Raw genomic sequence first — 12030 nt, 5'->3', positions numbered from 1 at the left:
CTGCGCGAATGAGCCAAGTTAACCGTGGCACCAGCAAAACAACCCCCAGACAATGAGCCTGAAAATAAGAACGACTTCAATCGATTCACTTGGCCTGTATCTGCAACACAACCAGCCAGCTAGCTAGTTGTGTACCTGCTGCTGCACACTAATACACAGTCAGTCTAATTTAGTTTATATAAATATTCTTTCGGTTGATATACTATATTTGCTATATAGCAACGGCAAGCAGGTTGAGTTGGTTACCTTGGTAGCGCCCACTTTTTAGGGAAGTTAACAACGGTCGCAGCAGCGGCGGCAAAAGCGGTGACGGTGGAAAAACTCCAAACTCACATACATATATCCTAATGGAAAACATATCCTTAAAACGATTTGTAAACGTATACAGAACACCAAAGGAATAACGTCATACTGCTGGCTCGTTTTTTCGTCCTCCTACGTCGCAGGATAATTTTGGAATAAAAAAAAAATTTTTTGAAAAACAAAAAAATATTTTGAGAATTTTGCTTTCGTAACACCACACACTTTGGGAAACTGGTTTTTGAACTGGTCCACACAGCCACACTCTTTTGCAACGGGCAAACTGGCCTCCTCCGCTTTTGGATTACGCGTAGATTTTTCGCAAAGATTCGTTTGTTCGCGTCCATACTGTTGGATAATTAGCTCGGTATTAATCACAGTTTGCCAATATGACCACGAGATTAGCTGCGGCACCTAGAAATTTTGTATTAACAACTGCGGGTAATAATACAACAACGGCCGCAACGGGAATCATAGATACCACATCGGCGTCTCCTACACTGACAGTGGTGTCAACAGAAACAACAGCGGTGGATACTATAACAACCGAATCAAGTGTTTTGCCCACCATTATTAATGCCACAACAAACGATATAACAGCCGTGCCGATAGAAACCCTGGTAACTAGGGACTCGACGACATCGTTGTGCTTCAATGGCGAGGAGTATCAGTTTATTACCACCGAACAATTGCAGGATATTATGACGCAGAAAACATTGGTTACAACAACAACAGCAACAGCGGCCGCAACAACCGGAACATCAACGGATTTGCAACAGCAAAGCAATCAGCAATCCAATCATCATCATCATCACCTTCATCATCAGGACCTTGGCGAGGGCGGTCATCAGTCCCCATCACCATTATCATTGACCACAACGGAGGGTGGTGGTACAAGTGGCCAACAGGACGAGGTGGCTGTAATTAATGTGGTATTGCCCATGGATAATGCTGCTGATGGCTCCAGTAATGAGGCTCATCAAGCCACAATGGTGGACACCTTGGCTGCCATCAAGGAAGGTGTTGTTGACTTGGCTGCCCACCACCACCATCATCATCATCACCCTGATCCAGATGAATCGGCTTGTCCCCAATTTATAACCGTCACAGTATCAGCCCAGGATGCGGGTCAAAATTATCAGGTGCAATATGTTGATGCGGATCAATTGTATCATGCCAACTCCACACAAACTCAAATCTCCTATCCCTTTTGTCCCCTGCAAGAATATCAAACCCATCAACAGACATTTTACACCACAACAACGGCTGACTTCAATGGCATTGCAGATCTTTCCATTAACGGAGGTGGGGGAGGAGCAGCCGGCGGCGGTGAACACAACACAGCCTCTATTATGCCTTACTTGGTTCCCGTGGAAGAAAATATGCTGCTCAACACCTCCTCCGAGGAGATACACAGTTCACCCCAAACACCCAATTCCACATCCACCTCAGCCATGGGATCCCAATGCCTAAATTTAATCACCGACCATGATGAGAATTCCATGGAAAATGATCACAACCATTTGATGGCCGGAGGTGGTAGCAACAAAATTGCCTCAGCCACAGTGAAATGGCTGTCGCAGAACTATGAAACCGCCGAGGGAGTTAGTTTGCCCAGATCCACACTCTACAGCCACTACATGCAACATTGCCAGGAGTGTAACATAGAACCGGTTAATGCTGCCAGTTTTGGTAAACTAATACGTTCCGTTTTTGCTGGGCTAAGAACACGACGCCTGGGTACTCGTGGCAATTCCAAATATCACTACTATGGCATACGGATCAAATCCGATTCTCTTCTAAAAAATCATGAGGAAGAAAAGTCACCCAATTCCCAAAAGATGTTGCAAAATGCCAAGCACTCTGCGGTGGTCAGTAGTTCCATGTCACAGCATCACAGCTCTAACCACACCTCACCAGGAAAACTACACAGCGGCCATACCAGTGACTCTTCGCCCACTTCATCCTCCTCCACCATGTCACACAATTCAACAAAGAAAATTTCCAAGAAAATCATTTTCAAACCTGAAACATTTGCCACCTGTTCTCAGCTATTGGGTGATGGCACGGGGGCGGTACCCTGTTTTCCTCTCATTGATTTGGATCACACATTCCCCCCCGAGATAACCATTCAAGATGTTGATCTCTTTCGTTTACGTTATCAGGAGCATTGTGAAAAATTCCTCGAGGCCATATTAAACTTGGAATTCAACACCATTGAATATCTGTGGCGTGACTTTTGGCAACAGGCCTCAGAACATCATCATTTGGATAAATATTTGTCCAAAAGAAAATGGGATTTCCTTTGCCTTTCAACGACCATACAAAAATTTGTACAAGACATTGATTATCAATTTTTCCAAAACATGGTTGATGTCATAATACCCGATGTCCTGAGATCCATGCCCAATGCCTTGACCCAGGCCATACGCAATTTTGCCTCCAACATGGAAATATGGTTAAGCGACTGCATGTCCGGAGTGCCCGAGCAAATGATACAAATCAAGACTGCCACGGTGTCGGCTTTCTGTCAAACCTTACGGCGCTACACATCCCTCAATCATTTGGCCCAGGCGGCCAAAGCTGTGCTACAAAATAGTGCCCAAATATCACAAATGCTAAAGGATCTCTCACGTGTTGATTTCCACAATGTCCAGGAACAGGCGGCCTGGGTGTGCCAATGTGATCCCCACATAGTGCAGCAATTTGAAAATGACTTCAAAACGACACTTCAACAGAAAAGTTCCCTCGAACAATGGGCTTCCTGGTTGCAAATGGTTGTCGACACCGCCCTCCAGGAGTATCAAGGTAAACCCTCATATCCCAAAGCGGCCAGACAATTCCTTCTGAAATGGTGCCTCTACAGTTCAATGGTTATACGCGACTTGACTCTGCGGTCGGCGCCCAGTTTTGGTAGTTTCCATCTGATACGCCTACTCTACGATGAATATATGTTCTATTTGGTGGAACATAAAATTGCCCAGGCTCAACAGAAAACAACCATTGCTGTCATCTGTGATCGCAACGAGAAAAATGTCAACATTGAATTGGATTATCAGTTGGAGTTTATAACCTCTGGTGATACGTCGTCTATGCATTCACCGGAAGAACCGGAAGCAAAACGTATGAAACATAATTAGAAAGGCAGCGAAGGTAACTGGAAGGGAGCGTTTTGTGGATGCCGCTCCATGATTCATATGGATTACTGAGTAAGAAAATGGAACTAAAGGTTCTCCTAACAAATTAATTGTGAAAGAAATATCGCTCATGGCATTTCAATGAGAGAGTGAGAATATGATATTTGTTCTCTTTATCAAGAGAAAGAAAATCAGCGCAGTGCCTTAAATCAGAGTAAAAAGAAATTAGATAACAAGTGACATTCCATGCCAATTTGGGTAAAATCAGATCTGCAATTTTTTTGAAATTTAAAGTAGAGGGTAGATCAACATTCGATTCAAAATAATGGTAACTTGTGAATACGTGTTCATCGAAAATCAAAATATTTGATATCTTTGTTACAATTTTTTCCATCGGGTCGTATGTGTGTAAACTGCCGAAAAACTTCGTAACCTCGGGTGGGGACATATGTCTTTAACCCACTTACCGCCGAGATTTTTTTCGAGAAAACTTAAAATTTTATATGAAAATTATATTTTTGATTCATTTTTTGCACCGGGCCTTCTTTTAAAAGTGCCGAAAACTTTGAAGGGTAATATAGGTGTATTCTTACATGACAATCCCTTGGTTTTTGATTGACATCCTACGACATTCCTAACAAATCCCTGACTTTAGATGAATGTAACATTTATGATTAAATTTTTATCGCATTCCTTAAAAGTCGAAAATTACAAAAAAGTCGATTTTTTTAATTGCTTGCGTTTTAGGCCAATTGCGTGGAAATACATAGGCCAAATAAAGCGTTATAAGCATGGAATGATAGATAACAGACAATACTATAACAAAATGCAAAAACGGCCCCAAAAATGTGCGACAATTTTGCAACCATTTTTGGTGGCATTTAAACGGCCAGTGGGTTAAATTGGGGAAGCAAGCATGATTAAAAGAGAAAGGCAAATTAAAATCAAGAAATAAGCGAATACTTATGTATGTAACTATAGCAGAAACTTTGTTCATGAAGTCAAAGTCAGTATAGACTTTCAGGAGACTCGGTTCGACTTCGAAGACTCCTTCTGTGTTAGTATATGCATTTTTAGCTGGAGCACTAAACTTTCAATATCCTTGGTTTTCAGAGTTACACTAACATTTAACCATTTTTCGAGATTTCGTCCTTCGAATATTTTGGGAGAATATTCATCTGGGACACATTCATCCATTTTCACAGCCTTAAGTCTAAGCAGGATATATAAAATTTGTTGATACGATCCAAAATTTGATTTATTTGGACACCAAAGTATGTTTGGACGAAGTGCTTTTCAGACAATTTGAGAACGATTTAACCCTTTCCGCCCATCTGACCGTCGTGCTGGTGTGCACGAGAACTCTCAAACTTATCATCCGATTTAGCCTAAACTTTGCACCTAGCAATATTTAATTCAAACTAGGAACAAGTTTGAAGATGGACCATATTAATCCTCCCCCTCGAGTATCTCACCCACGATTTGATCCGAATTTTACTCATCGTATTATTTCTTCGGTAATCACGAAATGTCAAAATCTTTCGCAAATGTGCAATTTATGGATATTTCAAGGATCATTTTGAAATTTGTGGAGTAGGTAGTCCTCTGGGCTCCTATTACGACTGTACTACACCTTTTTATACCCTCAGCCTTTAGGCTAAAGAGGGTATTTACACTTTGATACGACCAAAAATGTGCCTCATCGAAATAATGGTTTTAGACCCCAAGTATGTTTGTACGATATCCGTTTCAGACAATTTTGAGTAGATCTACCAATGTCCGTCCGTCTGTCTGTCTGTCTGTCCGTCTGTCTGGCTGGTGCGCACGATAACTCTCGAACGGATCAATCGATTCGGTTCAAATTTTGGGTATCGAAATATTTTGTCCAGATTTGATTTAAGTTCGAAGATGGGCCATATAGGTCCACTCCTTCCGGTACCTCCCCCACAAAAGTTCGAAAATGTTCGGAAAATTTGTGCGCACGATAACTCTTGATGGGAGTAACCGATTTGATCCATACTTTCCACATCGTGAAATTTCTACCAGGCTTAGATGGGGTTTCAATATGGACTCAATCGGTCCACTGTTTCAGGTACCTCCTTCAGTTTAGGACGTGCTCTCGAATCACTCTGATTTTTGTTGCAACAACTTGTATTCATTGCCCCCCACACGGCGGTACAAGTATCATCAGGGGCAAAACCATACTTCCTGAGAAAATAGCCTGAAAGGTTCAAAAACCCCTATGACACCGTGTGTAGTGGTTGGAGCGCAAGATAACTCTCGAACGGATTTGCCGATTCGATCCAAAATTTGGCCTTGATAATATTTTCTTCAAACTTAGTTTAAGTCGAACATAAGCCTTATCGGTTCACTCCTTCAGGTACCTCCCTCACAAAAGTTCAAAAATGTTCGGAAAAATTGTGCGCACGATAACTCTTGAAGGGAAGGACCGATTTGGTCCATACCTTAAGCATCCTAATATATCTACCAGATATACACCAGATTCGAATAGGGGCTATATTTGTACACTCCTTCGGGTACCTCCCACACAAAACTTCGGATAGGTTCACTTTAAGACCTGCTCTCGAATCACTTTGATTTTTGTTGAAGCGATTTGCATTCGCTACCTCCATTACGACGGTAAAAGTTTTTTCAGGGGCAAGTCCATATTTCTTGGGAAAACAGCCCGAAAGGTGTAAAAAACCCTATGTCACCATATGTGGCGGTCGGAGGGCACGATAACTCTCGAACTGTTCAACCGATTTGGTCCAACATTTGGTCTTCGTCATATTACACGGTACATCTCCCCAATATTTAAAAAATGTCACTAAAATGCTAGGACGATATCACTTGAATGGGCAACCAATTTGGTCCAAACTTTGGATCTCCTAATATTTTATCAAAATTCCGTTTAACTTCTAAAATTGCCCTGCCCTACAAAAGTTCAACATTTGTGTCTTAGTGCAGTTAATTCCTAATCCACATTTTTGTCGGCAAGTTCAAATGTCCAAAAAGGGCCACAAAATTCTGAAGAGATCTTAAATACATTCGATCTGTCCGGAGGTGAAAGTTTCACTTCACATTGGCTGAGGGTATATATCTGTCGGCAAAGCCGACTGACTCTTTTTTACTTGTTTGGGGTCAAGTCCATATTCCCTGAGGTAATGGTCCAAAAGCTCTACAAAACCAATCAAAATGATGACCACCTTCGAGTTTCTCCCTCGCAATAGTTCAAAATTTTAGCCCTAGTGCAGTTTAAGGCCTGTTCGAGGATCGATTCAGATTAAAATAATATATTTTTTCTGTAGGAAGTCCATTCTTCGTGAAGATAGTGGCCTAAAAGCACTAAAAAACGTGCCGGCAGCAATTAAAATGACTGAGGACCACCATAATTTACGACTTAAGTTTCTGTATTGACAACAATTTTGGTAACTCCTTCGAATACAGCGATATAATGTTTTTCGTGCCCAAGTCCATGTTTCCTGCCGTTGTTCGAAAGAAATGACTCACAATTAGATCATAGCCGACCAAGAAGAGCGAGCGCTTAAATTGTTTATGTGTGGGTAAAATTACACTGACAGAACAGAGTGATGATGAAAAATATATTGTTGGCGTGTTCGCTTTGTATGACTTAAATTGCATGACATTCAGTACAAGAGTGAAGTAAAAAAATCAAAACATTTAACGAACAGGTTTGAATTAGATAAAGTTTCAAGTCCATCCAGTCGTTCCATTTATAGAGTCCCAGAAGTAGATACGATCCCAAGACCAGTCTGTCGAAATCTTCAGGTACCTGTCCTGTACATGCCCCAATAGTTGCCATAACAATATGTAAGTTATCATATCTCAAAATATTGTTAAAGTGAAAACAATATTTAATATTTCGTTGGCATTCGCGGTTAATAAATAGCGGAAATTTCAAAATTTTTCCCATTTGACATGGAATGTCTCACATTATTCTGAGTGAGATTATAATTTTGTTACATCTCATTTATTTTAATTGTCACTTAAATATATTTTTGATATTTTTTATCAGCTGCATTTTATGGTTGCTGATACATCAACAAGAAAAGAAAACAAACAGCAATATTTATATTTTTTAATGAAACAAAAAACAATGTTACTAATTAAGATATCCTTAGAAACAACAACAAACAAAAAAAAAAACGCAACAACAATATGGGATCGGATTGATAAAAGAAGTTCAATAAAAATAAATAAAAAATTAAACAAATTACATTAAATGCTAACAATGTATTTTCTTAAAAAAAATGTAACCAAATTACTTAATATTATTAAAATGTAATGGAAAAAATCTAGTAAACGAAAATTTTAAGAGAAGAAGAATTTACTACTTTTAATTTTTTTTGACAAAATTTTAAAGGAAAACAATGGAGACTAGCTAACATTGTAGGTTCTGGAACAGAACCATCATTATAAAAAATAATATTTATTTTGAGCTCTCCCGGCCACATTCGGTGTTAATTTAATTTTTCTTAGTTAACATTTATTGTTTTATAAAAGTATTCATTTCACATATTCATAGATCCCATGATAAAATTACCTACCAATATTTGCCTCCAATGACAAACAACAAAGTACTTGTACTTTATCCGTTCCCATTATTTTGAACAAATGACACATTATTGATGGCCATAAGTGCAATACGGTTAAATTCAATACTCAACCAAAATAAATAAAATTCAAATAAAGTGCCTTCAATATTTATATTTTGCTCAAAATATACATATATTACATAAATGTTACAAACACGAAATACTCAAATTTATAACGCTCAACTTTATTATAATTAATTATATATAGTTTTAGAGAAAAAAATATGAATTTCAGATTACCATACCCAGATCAACGGAACTTATTCTAGTCGAATAATTTATAAGTAAGTAATTTATAATTATTTAAGATTAAAAAACAATGTATGAATTTTCATATTGAAGTTTAATAATAATAAATCAAATAGAAATACAAAATTTAATATTTTTTTGTTAGGGACATTTCATTTTAATTTTTTCTTGACAAATTTATACAGAAAAAAAAAAATACAGAAATTTGTAGACAATATTAAAACTTTAAAGGCCTGCGTACATAAGCTGCCTTTCCTGATTCATTTCTGACATAATAACAATAAAAGCATGGTGTAAGAAAGAAGGTGATACAATAATACCAACTGATGTCTCCATTTGCTGTCAAAACATATTTTTAATCAAAAATAAATAACAAATATTTCGCTTCTATAAAAAATATCTGTGTACAACATCTTTGTTTAAGCTTCGCGAATAATATTTTAACGCTTCCTTCTAACATTTGTGGATATTTCGCGCAAAAAAAATTGACAGCAAATGAAGACTACAACCTAACGTCAACTATTGGATCACCTTGTTAAATTCGCCTTGAATAAAAGAATAAAGAAGGCCGAGCAAATTTCGAACTGGGTTGCCCTTTTCTATTTTATTCTTTTATCAGAAGCAAGCAAGGCAGCTTATGTACACACCCCTTTAGGGCCTGTTTCACTATGTCGAAAGAAAATGATTGCGAACGAAAAACTCCTAAACCTTGCTTTTTTCATTGTAATATACACTTTGTTTTTCCTTCGAAACAACTACAAAATTTGAAAATCATACACGAGTTAAGTAGTTTTTCTTTCGTTTTCATTTTCGTTCGACATAGCGAAACAGACTGTTAAATTATCCGCCAACTGGTCTCAATCTGTACATAGACCAACATTTTTGAACTTTTGTGGGAGGGGTACCAATTTAGTCCATTTTCGAATTTAATATACAGCTGTGTTCAAAATAATAGGAGTGCTCATACACACCAAGGGAATTGTCAAATAAACATGGTTATAATTATCCATTTTGACCTATTTTGTATTTGTTTCACATTGTGACGTGGTGACGTAGGGAATGGAAGATACCAAGGAACGGTCCTGATCGGCTTTAACATGGCAAAGACCAGGATTTATCTTGGTCCTTCTTTCTTCTCAAGTGGACACCGACCTCCCCGTGGTGTCACCTGGAGAACTGCCTTTAACACCCGTTAAAGGAAGGGAGCTAACATGTGCCGCGCGTTCACCCATAAGAACGTTAAAAACTTGGGTTTGGGCGTCGAGTTGGTAAACCTCCACTAGAAAAACAGCCTACAATGAAAAAACGAAAGAAAAGAAAAACAAATCCCTCAAAAGTGGACGACCCCCGCAAAAATTTTAAGGACCATGTTCTGTGAATCTGCACCTGAAATGTTGGCACTCTTTATAGAGAAGGTGCAGTTTACGCACTTGAAAAGTACAAGGCCGACATTACTGCCATACAGGAAATACGATGGATTGGGAGAGGCGTCACAACAACACCTAAAGGTGACGCACTGTATTATAGCTGCCATGACGTAAAGCATGAGTTTGGTTGCGGATTCGTAGTTAGTCGGAGACTAAAACATCTGGTATCCAGCTTCACCCCAGTGAATGAAAGACTTGCTGCAATTCGATTAAAAGCAAAATTCTTCAACATCAGCTTTATTTGCGCTCATCCTCCCACTGAAGACAAGGACGAACAGACCAAAGATATATTTTACGAGCGCTTAGAAGAAACTTATGACCGCTGCCCTGCCTAGGCGATTTTAATGCCAACATTGGAAAGGAGAATATCTTTGGCCCAACAGTCGGGAAATTCCGTCTCCACAGTGAAACATCTGACAATGGTATGAGACTGAAGTCGAGGGGGTTTTACATGATTCTCGCCTTGACGGCTCTAACCATGGTGCACCATTGCACCGGGGGTCGCGATACAATGCGTCGGCCAGCGCTCCTTTGGAACTACCCAGGGTACTCTTAGAGAGTGGTAGCTCTCCACAGAGTCCTCAAGTCTATCCCGCAGGTACCAATTCGTAGACCCACAATTATGGGCTTCACTTCCCTCTTGGTAAGGGGTTAAGGACTATCTTACACCTCTGATGTTCTATGGGTCGCAGCACCCGGTTGATAATGCAACTCCACATCGAGCCGAAGCTCTACCCGCGATTTGGGTCCAAACCACAACCACCGCGTTGAGACTGATAGACTTTGCAGCTGCAAGAAACATGGTAGTTAGCAGTACCAGATTTAAGCATCTCGACATTCATAAGGGCTCCTGGCTGTCGCCGGATCAGAAAACAAGAAACCAAATTGATCTCGTTGTGATAGATGGAAGACATGCATCAAGCGTGTTGGATGTACGATCGTTCCGAGGTGCAACCATAGACTCGAACCATTACCTTGCTGCAGCAAAGGTAAACAGACACAGCAAAGTGCGAACAGACACAACACGGAAGTTGGGCATCGGTAAGCTGCAATCACAACATATAGCCACAGCATATTCCACTCAACTGGCCCAACTGCTTAATCAAATCACTCCTCGTCGCGATAACATATCAGGACAATGACAAAACATTGCCCACTCCATGCAAACAGCCGCAAAATCCATACTTGGATACCAGAGACCTCTACAAAGGAATCCATGGTATGACCAGGAGTGTCGTGCTGCTACCGAAGAGAAAATGCGGCATATAGGACTACTTTACAATCAGCAGCAACGCGTAGCGCACGAGAGAGGTATCGCGAGAAAAGGAGAGAGGAGAAACGTCTTTTCCGCAGGAAAAAGAGAGAGATGGAAAATCGGGAGCGTGAACAAATCGAGATGTACAGGAGACAGAATGAAGTCCGAAAATTCTACCAAAGAGTGAAACATCAGACTGATGGCTTTGGAAGTGGCACATCCTCCTGTAGAGATTAGGAAGGTAATCTGGTAATTGATACAGATAGTGTGCTAAGGATATGGAAAGAGCATTTTTCCAAACTGTTGGTATCCAATAGTAGCGAAGTCGACGAAGATACCACGGATCCAATCACAGAAGATGGTATTAAATGTATACCACCCGGCCAAGATGAGGTAAAGACAGCAGTAAACCGGCTGAAGAATAATAAGGCAGCAGGAGCTGATGGCCTACCAGCCGAGCTGTTTAAGACCGGAGGCGACACGCTGATAAGGAGTATGCATCAGCTAGTTAGCTCCATGTGGCAGGAAGAACGCGTACCCAACAATTGGAGGCATAAGCCTTCTCCCTATCGCCTACAGGATAGTGCCAGGGATATTGTGCGCACGACTTAAGCCCACGGTCAACGAAATAATTGGACCATACCAATGCGGCTTTAGACCTGGCAAGTCCAGGTCCCTGTGGCAAATCCTGGAGAAGACCCAAGATATGCAGATCGACATCTACCACCTTTTTGTCGATTATAAAGCAACCTTCGACAGCCCGCTACGTTCAAACGTATTCCAAGCAATGTCTGAATTTTGTATCCCCGCAAAGTTCAATTGGCTTTGTAAAATGACTCTAACTGAAACGAGATCTTCAGTTAAAGTAGGAAAGAACCTCTCCGAAGAGTTTTGTACCAAAAGAGGTTTCAGACAAGGAGACAGCCTTTCGTGTGATCTTTTCAACATCCTGCTAGAAAAGGTTATACGAGAGGCAAACGTCAAAAGTAGTGGTACAATCTACACCAATAGCCACATGTTACTTGCTTATGCTGATGATATAGACA

The 12030-nt window shown here is 40.1% G+C and overlaps 2 protein-coding genes across 2 annotated transcripts in view; both read left to right on the top strand.

Annotated features, from left to right (window-relative positions):
• Nct (Nicastrin) overlaps positions 1-12030 on the top strand; it is a 50021-nt gene that overhangs the window by 23073 nt on the left and 14918 nt on the right. The gene's annotated exons all lie outside the window — the stretch shown is intronic.
• On the top strand, positions 252-8326 carry LOC141389781 (DNA-binding protein RFX2-like). The gene has a single exon (XM_073961838.1). It carries the CDS (start codon positions 690-692, stop codon positions 3438-3440), a length of 2751 nt encoding a protein of 916 aa, XP_073817939.1. The 5' UTR covers positions 252-689; the 3' UTR covers positions 3441-8326.

This window comes from Musca autumnalis, unplaced genomic scaffold (genome assembly GCF_047663935.1).
Source record: "Musca autumnalis isolate F117 unplaced genomic scaffold, ASM4766393v1 scaffold_1, whole genome shotgun sequence".
NCBI classification, from domain to species: domain Eukaryota; kingdom Metazoa; phylum Arthropoda; class Insecta; order Diptera; family Muscidae; genus Musca; species Musca autumnalis.
The sequence above is the reverse complement of the archived record's forward strand: the minus strand, read 5'-3'. Positions and strand labels throughout refer to the sequence as shown.